Source organism: Plectropomus leopardus, chromosome 3 (assembly GCF_008729295.1).
Source record: "Plectropomus leopardus isolate mb chromosome 3, YSFRI_Pleo_2.0, whole genome shotgun sequence".
Taxonomy (NCBI): Eukaryota; Metazoa; Chordata; class Actinopteri; order Perciformes; family Serranidae; genus Plectropomus; species Plectropomus leopardus.
The window spans coordinates 23,252,669-23,270,552 of NC_056465.1; the positions used below are offsets into that span (position 1 = coordinate 23,252,669).

The window sequence follows — 17,884 nt, forward strand, 5'->3', positions numbered from 1 at the left end:
GTGTTTGAAGGTAAATTGATATAAGTTTAGTTCCTGACTGTCGAGGATCTATAACAGGGTCCAGTTACATAATATCCATCCTTTTTATTCACGGTGTTGGAGGTGGTGGACTGTCTAATAAAACTAGGTGTGTAACTACATTTTGCAGTAAATTGCTGGAAGTTCATCTACATTCATATTTGTATAAATTACTTTTTCATCTTATTTTTTATCCTTTTTATCTTTATTTTCTAATCGTTTCTCTGTTGTAATTGAACCACCAATGTGAAAAAATTACTTGTTGATGTTATTATTATTATTATTATTATTATTAAATAGTAAGTTAATTTTTTGAATGCTATTTTATATTTGATAATATATGGGGGTTTTTTTAATCAAAGGCGCATTTATAAATTTAATTTTAAATAATTTAGGATTGATACATTTCACCATCACTTTTATTTACATTCATCTTCCTGGTAACGATCGTTTAATGGTATCCTGTTAGGCGCTTTGTAAAAAACGGTTTCCACATGATGTTGATGTTGAATAATCAAGTATTGACATGCAAACGTATGTTTAAGAGGGTTTCTACGTGTGTTTATGTCGGACTGTGGGTATGGAAATGAGGCTCATGCATATGCGATTGAGATTTATAAAACAGAATCAGGAGTATGCACAGCTTTATAAATCTGACAAAAAAAGCATGTACATATATTTCTGTCTTTGTGCATGCACACAGTTTTTTAGCTGTGAATCTACACAGAATTTTATGCATCTGGCCCCTGGACTCTAGTTTCTGAAGGCTTTTTGGTTTATGTATTACCTGTAAAAAAAAAAAATTTAAAAAAAATAGGGCATCAAATTGGCGTTTTTGACTTTGTGATATTTTTTGCATCATCTATTTTTACATGTTGTATCAAACATACATTGTCAATTTGGTCTTTTTTTTACAGTAGTTTGAACTACTTTTTCTTAGTTGCTTTAGTTAAGCAAACTAGATTTCTCCCGAGGGTAGCTTTGCTGTTATTCCACTTCTTCTAGTGCGAAGTAATTGGTAGCTTGCAAAGCTTCCCCCCCAAAACTGGTTATTGCATGTAGTAATGTGACTTTATTTAATTTTTCAGACATAATTCTCTCTGAAAATGAATTTATTAATCCGTTTTGATTGAAGCAAATTCCTGTCCGTCAGTATAATTATATTTTAGGTCATTTCAATCAGTAAATAATTGACTACATTAAATGGCATGGCATGACTAAGATCTGACTAATGTTTTGAGCTATTTTGGTCAGATGATTATGACTAGACCGCTGCAAAAATGAACCATGCAAAGTAGGCCAGTCTAATTACGGTCTCTTAATAGACTGTGTAATCCCCCTCACAGCTGAAGCTTCTGTCTGCAGCGTCTCCGATCATTTTCTCAGCCTCCTGGATTTTGGGCTGCTGTTTTTAATGTGATTTGGTTTTATTTCGAGGCTTAAGTGCTAAACCATCTACTTTCTGTTTTTGCATCAGACGCTTCTCAGGTGTGTAAATCAGACCAACGACCCTCCACGTTACCTGTTGGTCCCGTCGTCACGGTGATGGGCAGTCTGCAGACCCCAACTCCCAACAGCACAGGTGAAAGCTCATTTCACTCATATCACAGCATTGGGAGCTTTGCCACTAGAATGAAAAGATAATGTGTGGATGTAATAATTAATGTGAATCACACATTTCTCTCATGATTATAGGACATATCAGGAACTACAGTTAAGTTTCTGGTTCAGTGTTTTTGTAAAGTTCCTCAGTGGCATGTTTAATTTAAGCCTAATCTCCACCAGTCAGTCCAGTCCAGTCCAGTTCAGTTCAATTCAATCTGTTCAATTCAATCAATTCAATCAAAAATCTGTAGCAACAAGAATAAACGCTTGTTTGTAGCTTCATTTGAATTCTCAGAATATTGTCATCTTACTGTAGATTCTTTAATTTACAGGCAACTTGAAGCTGATGTAGTAAAAACTCACTCAACCGCAAGAGACAAAGTGATATTAACATGAATTATTACTGTACTTCTCGAAATCTTAGTGCTGTGTCCACGAACATAGTAAATTAAAAAGCCGAGTACAAAGCACAGGAAAGCAGAGGTTCATGCCTGTTTGTCTTCTGTGCTGAGGCTGCAGTATTAAAATGCTGCGCTGTGCACTAAGGAGGCAGGCTGCTTGAGAGCACTATCAATATGCTCTGCAGAGGAAGCCGTCACTGTGTTAAAGACAGCTAAATGTTACCGTACACAAACTGCTGGATCAGGCTCAGAAATGAGTGCTTGAGTTGAACAGTGTGATGTAGATTTGACCATGACCTGTGTACAAGCCCAAAGAAGCCTTTTCCATTAGATCCATAAAATGAAGATGCTGCAAGAGAGCACTGACATGACAAATAACGTTTGTTTTTCCTTTCACTGTCAGGGAGTGGCCCGTCAGGCCCCAGCAGCGGCGTCGCCTCCCCAGCTCACATCCCCCTCCCCTCGCACTCGGTGCCAGACTTCTCCTACTCCTCCAGTGAGGATGAGTTCTACGATGCTGACGAGTTTTACCAGAGCAGCACTTCCCCCAAACACTGCATAGAGTGAGTATAGTATCACCCGCCTCCCTGCAGCCAGCACTGCACACAGTGAATCTATTGCTTCATTTTTTTGAAAGCAACACTGTCACTAAAGCTGTAAAAAAAATGCTGTAAAGTGTAAAGTCAAAGAAGTTTGCAACAAAATTGCCTGTGAAATCTTACCCACTCTATGTCCTTATCTTTCCTGCTTGTGCCTCCTTTCCGCTCCCTTTATCTCCTCCTCAGTCCCTCAGGGCCTCAAGCTGCCTCGCCCCTCACTAATGAAGCGACAGCGTTGAAAAGACCTGACACCACAGAGTCCCTCAACTCGTCCATGTCCAATGGTACCACAGATGCAGGTAAAAATGGAAAGCACACAAACATTTTACAGCAGTTTTTGTGATTCTTTATGCATTAAACTTTAAGCTGGAGCTTTTCTATGCTGAAGTATGAGATGATGACAGTCAGTATGTTTACATGATGGTTGAAAAAGTCAAATTATTGTGTTAGCCAGACTAAAAATTTAGTTTTTAAAAATACAAGTAAACATGATGGTCTGAGTGAAATCATACGAAGTCGAATTTCTCGGAAGTTGGACTAACACACCTATATAATGCATTTGGGGGTCGATTTACTCTTTCATGTGTACGCCTCAACCAGACTTGAACTGGCCAAGGCATTCTGCGCATGCTAACTTGTTTGGTGACGTAATAGGTCGTCCGGAAGAAGGTCCAGTAGCAACTAGCTGCATATCAACATCTACCATGGCACAGCAGGACATACCTCTGTCAATAAATCAACCCCCCCCCCAGTGGTTGTATACTGGGACAAGAACAGCAGTGCAAATAAATGGCCTTATCGAGCTTTAACCGTAGCTTGACTTAACTGTGCACATAAATGTACTGATAGTACATAGTAGAACAATTGTTTTTTTTTAATGGTAAAAGATATCTAATGCGTTTCACATGAAAAGACAGGGAACTTAATATTATTACATCCATATGAAATTTGTCCCCTGCTGTCATCTTCAGATCCGTTTGACAGCCACGACGACCGTGACGATGAAGGCGAGGGCGAATCTGTGGAGGAGCACAAGAGCGTCATTATGCATCTTCTCTCTCAAGTTCGTCTGGGCATGGACCTCACAAAGGTAAACACTCCTGACCGGCTCCCTCCGTGCTCTCTTTGTTCAGTCTGCATTCCTCTCACTGCAGTGGTCCTTTATCTTTTTACTCACTAACATTAACTGTGCAAGCTGTTTCTTCTGAACAACCCACGCAGCAACAGTTTTACAGTTTTTCTCCTTCGTTATATTTAACAGGTGGTGCTGCCTACCTTCATTCTAGAGAGGAGATCTTTGTTAGAAATGTACGCAGACTTCTTTGCACATCCCGACCTATTTGTAAGGTAATGGTCTTTTCTCTCATCGTGTATCACACAGATATTTAAATATATCTTAAATTAAAAAACATAATTAAAAACAAATTAGCTTAACTCTTTCTTGTGACTTGCACTAGTATCGCTGAGCAGCCGGAGCCCCGGGAGCGCATGGTTCACGTGGTAAAGTGGTACCTGTCAGCTTTCCATGCAGGGAGGAAAGGTTCAGTGGCCAAGAAACCTTACAACCCAATCCTGGGAGAAGTCTTCTACTGCCACTGGGATCTGCCCAGCGAGTCAGAGGAGCCCTCCCCGCTCACGGTGAGACCAGATGCCTCTGCAGCTCGTGTTGGCTCTTGACCACTTATGAGATTTTGTGAATAAGCCTTCTATGCGGGATTAAAAATCAACTGTGGCTTAATTTTTCACCTCGGGTTAATATTTCAAGTAACAACTTTTGCACATCCTCACTAAGATGACAGGTTTAGTATATGTCAGTATGTGAAGGAAAAAGGTGCCACTTCATTTCCAAAAATAAAAAAAAGTGGCAAAAAATGCTGTCATGAACCTGTGAACTGTTTGTGGTTATACAAATAAACCTAACTGGAATAGCAAGTATAGCCACTTTTGCAAACACTAAATAAAAAAAAAAAACCTTTGTTCTTTTTATGTCAGAACGGGTTTCCTGTTATGTAAATTTTTGCACACACCACTCTTTTCATTTCAGTGTTGTTAACAAGGTTCCCACAGTCAAGAAATACCTAAAAAAAGAAGAAATTAGAAAGAATGGTTTGGAAATAACAGAATGTTTGGAGAAAAGTTTTGAATATAAATTATTTTGGCTATTGTTAAAAAAATGTTCATAAAAATTCCCAACTAATTTAAAATATAGTGCTTAGCTGCTGAAACATCACTTGTATCACTTCACACACATTAGACCAGATTGGGTCATCATCAAGGCCGCCCCACCTTTTGGAGGAAAGAAAAGCAGTGGCATTTGGAGAGAAACTGGAAAATTCTAAAAACAGGTTCGTTATTTAGAGACAATATTTAGCCTAACGATGCCTTATTGTTGTCAAAATATAATTCGAACATACATCAAATTACATTGATGTCTTTATGATCCTCCGTTTTCTATCCCCCAAAAAGGGATGCGGCCTTGGTGTTTTGCAAAATGTCAGCCTGATCTTTTGGCAAATGCAGCTAGTCAGTAGCGGGGACAACTAAAAAAGGATAGCAAACACTCAGTCAGCTTATGTGCAAATATTAATATGCACTATGAAGACCTACCTATTTCAATCTGCTCAAATATAAGTCATGGAAATAGAGTCAATTATTATGTAAAGGTTAAGAAAATGATTTTGTAACTTCATTGGTAAAAATGTGCAGGAACCGTGTCTTTACATTGTTTCTGAAATTATTTATTTTTTTAATGCTTTATGAAAAAACTGAAGCCCTTATGTAACTCCCTCTCATCCACCCTTCAGGAGGCGGTATCAGAAGGTCCAGTACCGTGGTCTTCATCCAACAGTGTGTGTTTTGTGGCAGAGCAGGTCTCTCACCACCCACCCAGTGAGTGTCCAACATTTCGTCCTCTGAGTAATTACACAGCACCGCAAAAACCTTTGCGACATATAGTGTCAAGAAAACTATGAAGAACACTGATCATTTTTTGAAAATGACGGGAAGAATTTCTTTTTTTGTTAGATAGATAGGTGGATGGATGGATGGATGGATAGATGAATGGATTGATAGATAATATATCCCAAAGGGAATTCACAGTCAGCTGCATTCGCTCAAACAATAAAAACACAGTACTGTATATTTATATGATAATGCCGTATAAAAAAATGTAAATGAAATAGTTTGACTGAAAGAAATGCTTCATTTTGTGGAGTATCAGTGAGACTTTTCTATAATCTCTTGACTGTTTCCTCTCTTCTCTCTGTAGTTTCTGCATTCTATGCAGAGTGTTTAAGTAGGAAGATCCAGTTCAACGCTCACATCTGGACCAAGTCTAAGTTCTTAGGCATGTCCATAGGTGTCCACAATATTGGCCAAGGTACTTCACAGCATCAATAGCGCTGCTTCATACACTCCACAGTACGATTTTGTGGTATAGTTGTCATAATTCTTTGCTGGTCTTGTTTCAGGTTGTGTGTCGTGTTTGGAGCACGATGAACACTACATCCTCACCTTCCCTAACGGATATGGCAGGTGTGTGTTACTGTTTCCTTGCGTCTGTCCCTTTCATCACTTGATTATGTCTCTCTGGTCATTAACATGTGCGTCACTGACCTGATCCTGTCTGTCCAGGTCGATCCTGACTGTGCCGTGGGTGGAGCTAGGCGGGGAGTGCAACATCTCCTGCTCCAAGTCGGGCTACAGCGCCAACATCGTGTTCCACACCAAACCCTTCTACGGAGGAAAAAAGCACAGGATCACCGCTGAGATTTTGTAAGATGAAAACTGATAAAAACTATTTAAAATAAGAGCTCAAAGACTTATTCGGGATGAAGGAGCCTGACCTTTTTAATGACATAGACCACCGTTCTTTACTATTTCTCTTTCAGTGCACCAAATGATAAGAAGTCCTTCTGCTCCATTGAAGGCGAATGGAACGGAGTGATGTACGCCAAGTGGGCAACTGGAGTGAGTCTGTCCTGTATTTCTTTTTTTTTTTTTCACCATTTCTGTGATTTATTTTTGTCTTTGGTTTCCAGGGTATTTATTAAATTAGGTCCTATTCGCATGGGACTAGTATGTCCAGGGGAGCTCATATGATTTATATATTAACCCCTAAGTCTGTGTTTCATGTGTTTTCTGATAAGCAAAGCATATTTTATTAGAAGTAACTGACATTATCACCTCATTATGATGCATAGTCAATTACAACTCCACTTTACACAACATAAAAATACCACACAGTACTACTAGCAGTGATGTACAGTGTTAACTTTTTTCTTTAAACTGTGTTTTAAACGAACAGAACCAATCCTGCCCATATTGGCACGTCATCTATCTCTGCATTTTTCTTGATTTTGCTCATCTGATGGATTTAGGGTTGCTGCAGATGGGTCTCTGTACTCTGTGGTGAGAAGACCCTCCTGCATCCAAAATGCTGTCAAATTTTCATTTATGATTGCCATGAAGCCTCTAAAATTCTCAACCGGGAAAGAGGCGGAAACAAGATGCAGAGAAAACAAAACAACCAGTCACAGCCCCAAATCAGAGCGATGCCAGTTTAGACAGGACTTATATTATCACATTACCTCTGTGCTTGTTGAAACATGGGAGGTAATTTGAGGTGGAATTCTTACTTGACAAATAACAGACATGGCAGATTTTCATGGTATAAAGATCGCAGATGACCTCCACAAATATTACAAGTCACATTTTTTTTTTTTACAAGTCTTGAGGTAACACCAGTCCTATGCAGATAGGATTTTAGACAATAATTATGTCAAATTTAATCAATAAGAAGAAAATGTAGGCATTTATTGCACAGGGGTATAACCACTAATGGTAAGAGTTTAGCAATATATTGATAGATGCATGAATGTGTTCTGTGTGTGTTTCTAGGAGAACACCGTGTTCATAGACACTAAGAGGATAGGCATCATTAAGAAGAAAGTGAGAAAGCTGGAAGACCAGCTCGACTACGAGTCCCGAAGGTGAGAAATGAAACCGGTGTCTAAGTAGTCTTGCATATCATGGGACCCAGGATCCAGAGACAAACTCTTTCTTTCTATATTTGACTTTCACCACTTCAATTCACCAGATTGTGGAGAGATGTGACGTTGAACCTGAAGCTGAAAGACATCGATGCAGCAACAGAAGCCAAACACCGGCTGGAGGAGAAACAGAGAGCTGAAGCCAGAGAGAGGAAGGAGAACGAGCAGCAGTGGGAGACAAGGGTGAGACTGTCTGTTCTTCATCTACCAGAAAAAACACAAACACAAACACTGTGTGATAATACGCTATTAGCTCGCAGAATGCTAAGACATTAACATGCATCTCTTTACTTATAAAGTATATTCTTGTTTTGTTTTATCTTTATTTAACAGATTAATTTGAATTATTTTCAAGATTACAGATCATACACATTCAGCACTTTCATTTACATTCGTAATAAAGAGAAATTGAAGGCGGCTCACACTATACCTGAATTTTATATGAATTTGGGGAACATTTGCTTGTAACGTGATCACGGTAGCTCAGTGTTAGAAATGTTCAGATCACTTTCGGTTTTATTTTCGGATGAATTAAATATTTGAGTGTAATAATTATTATTTCTTGTGTGTTTCTGCAGCTATTCCATGAGGACGGGGAGTGCTGGGTCTACGATGAGCCTCTATTAAAGAGATTAGCCTCTCAGAGGCACTGAGCAGACTCCGCACACTCTGATAACACACACCATACATATGCATAACGAGATGCACACACAACAGAGTCTTCATAAGAACTCTTTTGCAAAACCACTTTTTTTCCAAGCCTTGGAATGACTGATGATTGAATATGTACACAGCTTTGCATTTGACTGTAAAACAACTATATGGAAATGAATGAAATCGAATGGAAAAGCATCTAAGATGTAACATGAAAACTTCTCCTCTCCTTATTTGGGCAATGTCACTTCCACCGCCACTGATACCCGCCAACACGAAACTCGGCAGCGCAGAGAGGTCGACGCGTCTCGTCTCTCAACTCTGACCACACCCCTCATCAGCTCCACAGAGCAGCACTCGTTTCCCGACACAAACCTTTTTTTGGGAGGGAGGGGGCAGAGGTCTGTGTGGTTGATGGCGTTCAAATCAAACAAGACAAATAAAACCGGCGCTCTACATCTCAGGGAATCTGGTGACTGAGGAAAGAAAGCTGCTGCCCCCTCCGAGAGTCTGACAGCCTTATAACGGTGGAAGGGACGAATCTTAAAGGGGCGGGGGAGACATCCTCCGCTTGCCTGCAACTAGATGTAACTGTTGTTTATATATAGATATACATATGATGGATATATAAATATATATTCTTTTTTTATTTTCAACGCTCTTTTTGTTTATTTTTTTTCTTTCTGGCAATAGTGTAAAATATTTAAAGATATGAATTTGATGGCTTTACATCTTTAGGAATCATTCCATTTACCCTTTTGGTGTTATGTTTCCATTTCAAGTTCACTTTGCCGCCTATGTGGTCCGTCACTCTGTTCTGTGTCTCAAGTGTTTTCCAGAAGCAAAGCCCTGCGTAAGCCATAGTATCTGAACACGCCGATTTGTGGAATATATGCAATATAGAGATCATATGGGACAAATATGGGTGTCCATTATGCCAAAAAGGTTTAGAAAAAAGGCTGAAGGGACTTTCATCTGGACTGAGAACAAACAATGTTTCCATGTTACCTGAAGGCATTTATGAACAAATGATTGTTTACATATTTTTGTCTTTCTGGATCGCTGGTTCATGATGTGAGGCTAGGAACGAGTCTGCGACGTCTCCCTTTTTTGTCCCCGTGTCCTCTCCAAACCCAAAGATGTCAGAGTGGATCACCTTGATGTGTTGTCAGAGGGAGAGGAGAGTTCAAATTGAAGAACCAGAGTAGACTTTTGAAACACTGCTGCTGTTTCATAGTGCTGCTATAAGTCCAGATTTTGTTCTTCCAGTTCAGTTTTCATGTTTTTTTGTTTTTTGTCCAATGTTTTTTTTTTTTTTTTTTTTTGAGATAACAACCACATAGAGGGCAATATTTATCCTACTGTACACCTCTGCTTTATTGAACCATCATTCGTTCTCTTATTTACAGCTTCATAGGTTGGATCAAAATGCAATGATATTTGGATGAAATACAGAAATAAAAACCAATTTTCACCTGAAAATGCCCAAGAATATCTCTCAATGCTGTTGTAAGCTCACAACAGAGTCCCTTTTTTTTGTGGTTAAAGTTTAAGATTTGATTATCATCTGTTTTAGATATTGATATAGTGTGAATCTGATTTAAATTAATATCAAAAAACCTTCAGTGAATCTGGTGGAGATCAATAAAGACCAACATATTCCTGGTGCTGTATGCAGATCAAATGTAAAACTTGGTAAAAAATCTTGATGCTTGTAGATGCAGCTGTTGAATCTAATCCTCCTCTAAAGCACGCAGAAATGCAGTGTTAAAGAAGCCAAATGAAATCCAGTGTCTGAGCTAAATTTGAAGTTTTAACTCTGTTTTTCCCCTCCATGTTATGTGTTTGTAAATTATATTGAATCGAGGCCTTGCCATACATTTCAGTATCACTCAGTATCGCCTGATAGAGAGCAATCAAAATGTATTTTTTATTTAATTTTGATCATAACCATTGATTGTATCAGATTTTCCTGTTTATTGATGCATAATATTAAATCTCCATGAGTTTATTCCTGCGGGATTTTGTCATGGTTATTTTAGAGGAAGTCTTGTTGCTCCAAACTTTGTGACGTCTTCAGAGAGGAAAGACTACATGACAGCTTTGTTATTCATACAAATACAACCAGTATATGCTGGAAAAACACAAACTGGTGTCAATTAGCTTACAGTAGCTCAATTAATCAAAATAGTATTAACAAAAATGCACTGTGTAAGCACAGTAAAACACTTTTTCTTGTTAAAACTAGATTTTGACACTGGTTGCCTCTAAAACACATGGCCAGAGGAAGATTAGCGAATGACACAGGTCCTGCTATACTTGATATTGAACATTAATTACCTTACAAATTTTAAGATAATCAAGTCACCAAAAACAACTGACACACAGTGAACTGTGGGCAGAGACATCAGGATAACTTATCATCAGGAAATCTTACATTAGATTCAGCATTATTTGAGTAGACAGATATGAAGTATGTTAAAAAAAAATAGATATTGGTGCTTACTTTATTGAATTTCCTCAGTTCTCAAGTACTGTACATAAGCAACATTTTGAGGAACTTGTGCTTTACTTGAGTATTTCTATCTTATACTTTATACTTCTTACTCCACTATATTTTGGAGGCAAATATTGTAACTCATTCAGATTTGGAATATTAACACTACAATAAACAACAAATATTGATGTATTATTATTGATTAAAATACCCAGCAGTATATAAAGTAGCCTAATTAAATTGAGCTTCATTTTTACCAGCTGCAACACTTTGAGCTCATTAGTGTATTAGTAATTATAATTCAGTAATATGGGAAGGCTACTTTTTCTTTTTAGTTAGTTTAAGTATATTTTGATGCCAGTACTTTTTTAGCTTTTACTTGAGAATGATTTTGAGTGTTTTTACAATACTATTTTTGTCTTTTTCTTTTTTTAAGTGATTTGATTCAATATCAGGAGTACACTAATGACATACAACAGAGCTCATTCAACATTTTCAGATACAAATCAAAGTTCTTTGGAGATAATTTTTTTATAGCACAAGGGAAGATGGGAGAGAGGAAAGAAAAGGGGAAAAGGACTATGTGTTCTGCTATTCAGTTAGGTACAGAATAACAGGTGTCCACCTCTGCACAAAAATGTTTTTGTTTTTTCTTTTTCTTTTCAATTTCAACTATGCAGTCATTTGTCCATTATGTACACCTATCTAGGTCTAATCCATCGTTTCACAGTGGGTGGTTCATTCTGCAACCAGGAAACAGTGATCATTTTACTATTAATAATAGTATTCTTGGGATATACAAATAATCCCCATTATCCACATTAGGCAGTATGCCTCTCAGTATACATCCCAACATGTAATACAGTGGATTCAAATGTAAATCAACAAAAAAAGTTGAGTTGGTTATCTCTTTTTTATTATTATTATTATTATTTATTATTATTATTATTATTATTATTATTATTATTATTATTATCATTATTATTATTATTATTATTATATTCTCTCCAAATTTCTGCAATTTTGGACAATCCCAAAAGGTATGTTTATGATCCCCGATCATTCCACATCCTCTCCAGCATATAAAATATTATTTCTATCTTTAAATGAGTAAATACTTAAATACTTAAAACGACAATTTCACACATAATATGATATAATGTATTATAGTATATTATATTGTAATATATTATCAAAAAATACAATATGATATGAAATATAATACAAATATAAGAGTATAATATATTACATTATAAATATAAAAAATATGAAATATAACACAGATGTTTCATTTTTCGGGTGATTTTCAATGACACACATGTCCAGCAGGGGCGCCAGCAGAACTATTCTCCCATCAGCCAGTGCGACATCCTGAATAAAAAGGCCCCGCACCCGCTGCCTGTCCTCACTTCCCGGCTGTACAGTAGGTAAATATGATGCTCTTATCCTTATATGTCTGTCTTGCATGAATTAAATCAAATTACAGACATTTTAGTTGCTATTCAGGGAGTAAAATACCTTTTCTGTATTTATTCTGCTGAGCCTGTGCTGTGTTTTTGGGTTTTAAATATCTTCATGGCACAGAGACGTTAACAGAAGGCCTCTGCCACGTGCCGAGATGCTAATTAGCCAGCGAGCTAATCTTTTACTTTTAGTCACTTTTCTAAAGCATTTTCCCATGACTGTATGATGAAAAAAATGTTGGTAGGGACATCTGAATCAATGTGAAGAATGCCAACATTTCTGACCGTGTGGGAAAAGACCTAAAATGAGTAAATTTCTAGTCTGTGTTGAGCTAGCAGCACAGCTCGAGCGCTGTTAGCTGCTGTGTGTTCAGTTTGTTTCCGGATTAAATTCGTTTCAAAAGTGATTTAGATGCAGAAAAGTTAGAGTGGTTATTTTAAATTATAGTGTGTTAAATCTAAAATGTATTTTCCCCTTATTTTGGTTGCAGGGCTGATGACAGGATCTCTGCAAAATGAAGGTGGACATGAGATGGTAAGGAATCAAAGCTGCATTATCTGTAATTAACATGTAACTAATGATGTCTAATTATAAGAGTAGTGGACAGAAGTGATTTCTGATACTGCATTACTGAGGTTAAAGTACGGCATAATTATTTTAGTTGTGCCACTTCACTTATTTAAAGAAATGAACAGTGTGCATGAGCTGTGTAACTAAAATGCTTTGTTTCTTCAGGTTCAAAGTGATGCATCTAAGATTTGAACGACATCGAATACTTTGCCGGTAAGTTATTTTTTTGTTAAACAAGTAATTCTGCTTACTCTAACAGGAAGTCAGTGATGATTTATGTGTAAGAGTAGTGGACAGAAGTGGTTTCTGAGAAATTTTACACTGAGACTTCAAGTCAGGCTTGGCTTTTACTCTTCTCATGACCAGTATGGTACTAAAAAGTGTGTATCCACAGGTCTCAGCAAAGTCACGAGACGTGAAGCACCTGATTACACTGAAGGAGGTAAGGATTGATTTTACTTTAAAATGGCAGTGAAGGTGGATTTATGCTTCTCTGAGGTGTCCGTGATTAGTTTGACTTAAGGTTTTGAATACATTTGAATCTCTTTACCTCGCCGGCAAACCTTCCAGGAGGCCACAATTAAACGTGTAAGCATGAAATAATTTTAAACAATTTGGCACATTGTTTACTTCCACAAACATACATAGGTTTTACTTGTCTTAAATGGATTGGCAACACATGATTCCATACATGTTGATTATTTTGTATAAAATCTTTGAGTTTTTTTGATTGACACAAGGTTGTTTGAGATGACCATGTGAGGTAACAAAATATTAAGCAAAAATTTGACATTTTCAACCAGCTGTACCTCTGCTTTTGGCTCTAAAAGCATGCTGATGTTTTGGTTCCTGCAAACTTAGAACATCTGAAGTGCAATTGGCTGCACCCTCCACATGGTAACACCCAGAGAAGCATCTGTCTCCTGTCTTCTGCGCTTTCTCCCTGTGCTGCTATGATGTTTTATTTGCTACTCTTGACAAGATGAATGACGATAACCTCCAACCCACCAGTTGAATTATCTGAGGCACAGATGACTTGATGTGCACAAGCTCAAGATTATTGTGTTTTCTTGCTCATTTTATTTCGTGTTCAGCAGGTGTGCTTTCGTTGGTTGAAATGACCACTCAGTGACGTCCAGAGCAGGTAATGCACAAAATTATTTTACCTTTGCATTCTCCTCAAACAAACTGTCAATGATGATCTTGTTTAAAAAACAATGGGAATCTCTCTGAATAAGAGTGAAAGATGACTTTTTACTGATGCAGTGCAAACTAAGAAGTGACTGCATGTTTTAAATGTGCACTTTGAGTAATGTCTAACATTTTGATTTGCAGATGGTCTTCAGATGCTTGGATCTGGTTCACAATCCCGGACCAGTTACAGGTGAGTTTATTTTATTTTTATTTATTTATTTTTATAGTAAACCCTTTTATAAATCAAACTGGTCTGATACAATGATGAGTGCATAGTTCAGCAGATTTAACCATGAAGATTATCGATGTCTTTCGCTCCTAGCTGATGTGTCGGCCTAAGTGACGACTCGTGGGCACACTTGATTTCTGGATAGGTTTCTAAAAACATTTTCTCCATGTTTCAGGAGCGAGAATGTGGCAGTGCAAAAAGCCGACTGAAGGTGAGATGAAATGCTGAAATACCATAGACTTAAAATGATGCTCGATACAATGATGAGTGCATAGTTCAGCAGATTAACCGTGAAGATTATCCATTGTCTTTCGCTCCTAGCTGATGTGTCGGCCTCAATGACCAATGAGGCTAATAGATCTCTGGATTTATTTCTAATATATTGTCTATTTTTTTCAGGAACAAGCATGTGGCAGGACAAAAAGGGCCAAGTGAAGGTCAGATGAAGCTGAAGTTGGATGATCTTAAATGATGCTTGATACAATGATGAGTGCATAGTTCAACAGATCAACAGTGAAGATTATCTATTGTCTTTCGCTCCTAGCTGATGTATTAACAGCAATTTTCCTTTAGACCTCAAGTGTTAAAAACAGCGTTAACAAATGTCTTATTGTTCATTCCAGATTTGTGAAACTGTGCTGTCGGAGGATCTTCACAGCCATGTGTGTTGGTAAGTATTGCATTACAAAATTTGTCATTGTGCAGCTAATTTCATTCAGATATGATGGATTTGAATCAGGTCTCTGATCCAGTTGAGGAAGTTTTGTCATTTTGTCTGATCTGGATTGTTTTTAGATAAAGAAATTTACTTTGTATTCACATTTATAAACATACAACTATTGTCCCCTTGCAGATCATGTGGGATTGTGACAGTCATGAGGACAAGATGTCACACAAACATGGTGAGTTTGAAAATTGACATTTGAAAGCACCTCAGACCCAGATGGCCAGTGAAGCAGGCATTTAGGTAAACTTACATGTTAATGCTCCAAAGTCAAAAAACCTTAGTCATGAAACTTCATGATGTGTTTTCCATTTGTCATGAAGCTGTTAACAGTAATCTTCTAGATAAGCTTTCATGTCCCGTTACATATTTGCAAATGTATTTTCCGTAGTCGATTTGTAATGTGGCTTCAATGTGTGTCAGTGACGACTTGTTTATCATCACGAACGTTGTTCATTGGTCCCAGCATTGACTCTATTTATGCCTGCTAGCTGAAATTAGATTTGAATAGTTTTAATCTGTTGCGTTAGGAAAACGTGTTTAAGTGTTAAAATTGTGGATGTTTTGATAATTCCATAAAAATGTGGAAATGTAAGTATTAAGTTGCATGGGAGTTTCTGATTTATTTTTAAAAATGGATTTTTGCCTGTTATTGACGGGAGTTGAGCGTGAAAGAGAGGGGACATCGAGGACACCGCCTCTATACATGGGGCACCCATTCAGTCCACTGAGCCACCAGGCACCCCAAGAGGGTTTTAGGGTCTAATACCAAAATTTTAGGTCTACCTTGATGCCGTTGTTCCCTGAACCTCTGCTTCATCTGGGTTTGAAGTGCTGCACACATTAGTTGGATGGTGTTTGCTGTTCTAGTAAACCTTTACTTGATCCCTGTAGACTGACCTGTGTGATGACGACGTTAAAGACTGACTTTAAACCATGGAGTCTGTTATATTAGCTCTAGCTGACCTGGTCAGTGTGTTAATCTTCATCTAATGTTTGGTGATTGTATTAAACTTACCCTCTTCTGTCTCTTCAGGTTATGACTGTTGATGTTGGAGAATGGCAATAAACGGCAAAAAACAGCTGAGGTGAGAAAGCAAATCCTCCCACAAAGTGTTTAACACCATGGGTTCAGTGATGTCTTAACAAATGTCTGACCTGAACTTAAATGTGGACCACTTCTGTTACTGAGTAACCCAGTGACTTAAATTCTTGCGTCAATCAGTCACTGAATTGTAATAAGGTTTTTTGTTTTTTCCCCCATTTCCAGGAGAGACCTGCATCTGACTGAGCACGGTAAGCATTTAAAGTCCTTCACCTTTATTTTTCTTTTTTAAATTTCTCCATACTGACCACACTACCTGTGATGAAAAGATTCTGCCAAATGATTAATCTTGATTATACTCCTTACCGTTCCATTTTTTTCTGAGGCAATGTGGTTGGTTAAACATGTTCTGTGTCACAGTTTTCCACACTTTGTTTTAATGAAAGATTTGTCTGTTTCCCCTCAAACGTGCAGCTGTGGAGCCGTTTGGTCCAGAGGATGAAGCCTTGTACGAACATCTCACTCTGACGTGGGCATGAGCCTCCCGGTTGAAGCTTTCATAAATGAGACAAACTTTAAAGACCATAACTGATACATTTTAGGGCCATCTGTCAAAAAAACTTAACTAATCCATGAAATGTTTAATAAAAAAATATATATGCACATCTATTACATGATGTGCAGTATTTTTGAAAAGGGCTTACCAAAATGAAAATGGCTTACTATGTGTAAGTATTTAGTATAGATTGACTCATAATTTAAAACATTTAAAGGAAAAATGCCCCAAATAAATTAAATTTCTCAGATGCTTTAATGGATGGTGACCTGAGCTTTTTGACAAACACACCAGCTGTCTCTGGCCCAAGTGTTAAGAGGTCAGTGGAAGCCCGGCAGTCTGCCTCCTGAAGTCTGCAGGTCAAAATTAGTTTTTGGCAAGATATTAAACCCCAAATGACTGCGTGTGAATGATTAACTGAGTAGCCGGTTGTATGGTAGCCTCTGAGACTAGAAAGGTCCTTTTCAAATGTAAGTCAATGTATCATTACTATCAGGAACATGGAAATTGTTTTCAAAATTGTCAATAAAAATTTTAAAAATACAGCGCCTGGTTGTCACATGTTTTAAAAAGTACAATGTGGTCATTAAAAAAAAAAAAAAAGCAAGATAAACCTTATCGTGACCTAATTTGACAATTGTTTAAGAGGTGGCTAAAAGGTCCATTATTGTGCAAAGGCTTAATTTTCTATATATATAAAAAAAAATGGAATATTAAATCCAATATTTTTTTTTTGGTCAGTTAGATGTTAAGATTTGAAGCATTTGCTGTTTGTGAAATATTGGATAGAAAACAGACCTGAAGCTGCACTGGAAAGCTATCCTGTTGATGCATGAAGTTACCAGCCGCAGGTTCAATTCCAGCTTGTGGTCCTTTGCTGCAAGTCATCCCCTCTCTCTCCCCCTTTCACCCTAGCGTTTTCATGTCTGATCTAATAAAAGCAGAAATGCAAAAAAATACACATAAATACATAAAACCAATAAAAATATTAAATTATTTTTAAAAGGACACAGAAACAAAAAAAAAACATTTAAATAACATCAGGGGTTTCCTTTTTTGTTATTCCTGAGTGAGAGAAGAGTCTTGCATCACACCCCTTCTTTCAATCAAAAGACTGAAAGAAGGGGTGTGAACCTAAAATTTTGTTTGTGGACAAAAATTTCCCCATAGAAAAAAAACAAACAAAAAAATAATCGAAGTATTTGTGACTTTATCACCATAAACGCCTATTATATCTTTGAGGGGTAAAGTCATATGTGATGTTACAATTATCAAAA

The 17,884-nt window shown here is 37.4% G+C and overlaps 1 protein-coding gene, 1 long non-coding RNA gene and 9 other non-coding genes across 15 annotated transcripts in view; all 11 read left to right on the forward strand.

Annotated features, from left to right (window-relative positions):
* osbpl9 (oxysterol binding protein-like 9) overlaps window positions 1–9,810 on the forward strand; it is a 41,988-nt gene extending 32,178 nt beyond the window's left edge. For all 4 annotated transcript variants that reach the window (XM_042517066.1, XM_042517073.1, XM_042517087.1 and 1 more), the window contains 14 exons: window positions 1,496–1,600; window positions 2,428–2,587; window positions 2,810–2,922; window positions 3,595–3,713; window positions 3,885–3,970; window positions 4,081–4,261; window positions 5,428–5,512; window positions 5,892–6,002; window positions 6,094–6,157; window positions 6,257–6,397; window positions 6,514–6,592; window positions 7,523–7,614; window positions 7,722–7,857; window positions 8,253–9,810. In XM_042517066.1, the coding sequence (XP_042373000.1) occupies window positions 1,496–1,600; window positions 2,428–2,587; window positions 2,810–2,922; window positions 3,595–3,713; window positions 3,885–3,970; window positions 4,081–4,261; window positions 5,428–5,512; window positions 5,892–6,002; window positions 6,094–6,157; window positions 6,257–6,397; window positions 6,514–6,592; window positions 7,523–7,614; window positions 7,722–7,857; window positions 8,253–8,327 (1,547 nt within the window). In that variant the 3' untranslated portion in view covers window positions 8,328–9,810. The remainder of the gene's footprint in view (window positions 1–1,495; window positions 1,601–2,427; window positions 2,588–2,809; window positions 2,923–3,594; window positions 3,714–3,884; window positions 3,971–4,080; window positions 4,262–5,427; window positions 5,513–5,891; window positions 6,003–6,093; window positions 6,158–6,256; window positions 6,398–6,513; window positions 6,593–7,522; window positions 7,615–7,721; window positions 7,858–8,252) is intronic.
* A 2,403-nt stretch (window positions 9,811–12,213) lies between these two features.
* LOC121965981 lies at window positions 12,214–17,150 on the forward strand. Of its 2 annotated transcripts, none has more exons than XR_006107543.1 (13): window positions 12,214–12,252; window positions 12,780–12,823; window positions 13,025–13,072; window positions 13,254–13,301; window positions 13,954–14,003; window positions 14,195–14,243; window positions 14,458–14,493; window positions 14,682–14,719; window positions 14,906–14,952; window positions 15,136–15,184; window positions 16,043–16,094; window positions 16,277–16,302; window positions 16,526–17,150. It is a non-coding gene; the product is annotated as an uncharacterized LOC121965981 (long non-coding RNA). The 2 variants fall into 2 exon arrangements; XR_006107542.1 differs by having other exon boundaries at window positions 12,215–12,252; window positions 13,957–14,003.
* Window positions 12,501–12,581, forward strand: LOC121941435. Its single transcript, XR_006105746.1, has one exon. It is a non-coding gene; the product is annotated as a small nucleolar RNA SNORD74 (small nucleolar RNA).
* On the forward strand, window positions 12,862–12,927 carry LOC121941443. Its single transcript, XR_006105754.1, has one exon. It is a non-coding gene; the product is annotated as a small nucleolar RNA SNORD75 (small nucleolar RNA).
* Window positions 13,121–13,188, forward strand: LOC121941442. The gene has a single exon (XR_006105753.1). It is a non-coding gene; the product is annotated as a small nucleolar RNA SNORD75 (small nucleolar RNA).
* Window positions 14,046–14,127, forward strand: LOC121941445. Its single transcript, XR_006105756.1, has one exon. It is a non-coding gene; the product is annotated as a small nucleolar RNA SNORD79 (small nucleolar RNA).
* LOC121941438 lies at window positions 14,307–14,387 on the forward strand. The gene has a single exon (XR_006105749.1). It is a non-coding gene; the product is annotated as a small nucleolar RNA snR60/Z15/Z230/Z193/J17 (small nucleolar RNA).
* On the forward strand, window positions 14,535–14,615 carry LOC121941437. Its single transcript, XR_006105748.1, has one exon. It is a non-coding gene; the product is annotated as a small nucleolar RNA snR60/Z15/Z230/Z193/J17 (small nucleolar RNA).
* On the forward strand, window positions 14,758–14,838 carry LOC121941436. The gene has a single exon (XR_006105747.1). It is a non-coding gene; the product is annotated as a small nucleolar RNA snR60/Z15/Z230/Z193/J17 (small nucleolar RNA).
* LOC121941440 lies at window positions 16,136–16,201 on the forward strand. The gene has a single exon (XR_006105751.1). It is a non-coding gene; the product is annotated as a small nucleolar RNA SNORD78 (small nucleolar RNA).
* On the forward strand, window positions 16,365–16,439 carry LOC121941434. The gene has a single exon (XR_006105745.1). It is a non-coding gene; the product is annotated as a small nucleolar RNA SNORD47 (small nucleolar RNA).
* Window positions 17,151–17,884: the final 734 nt, after the last annotated feature.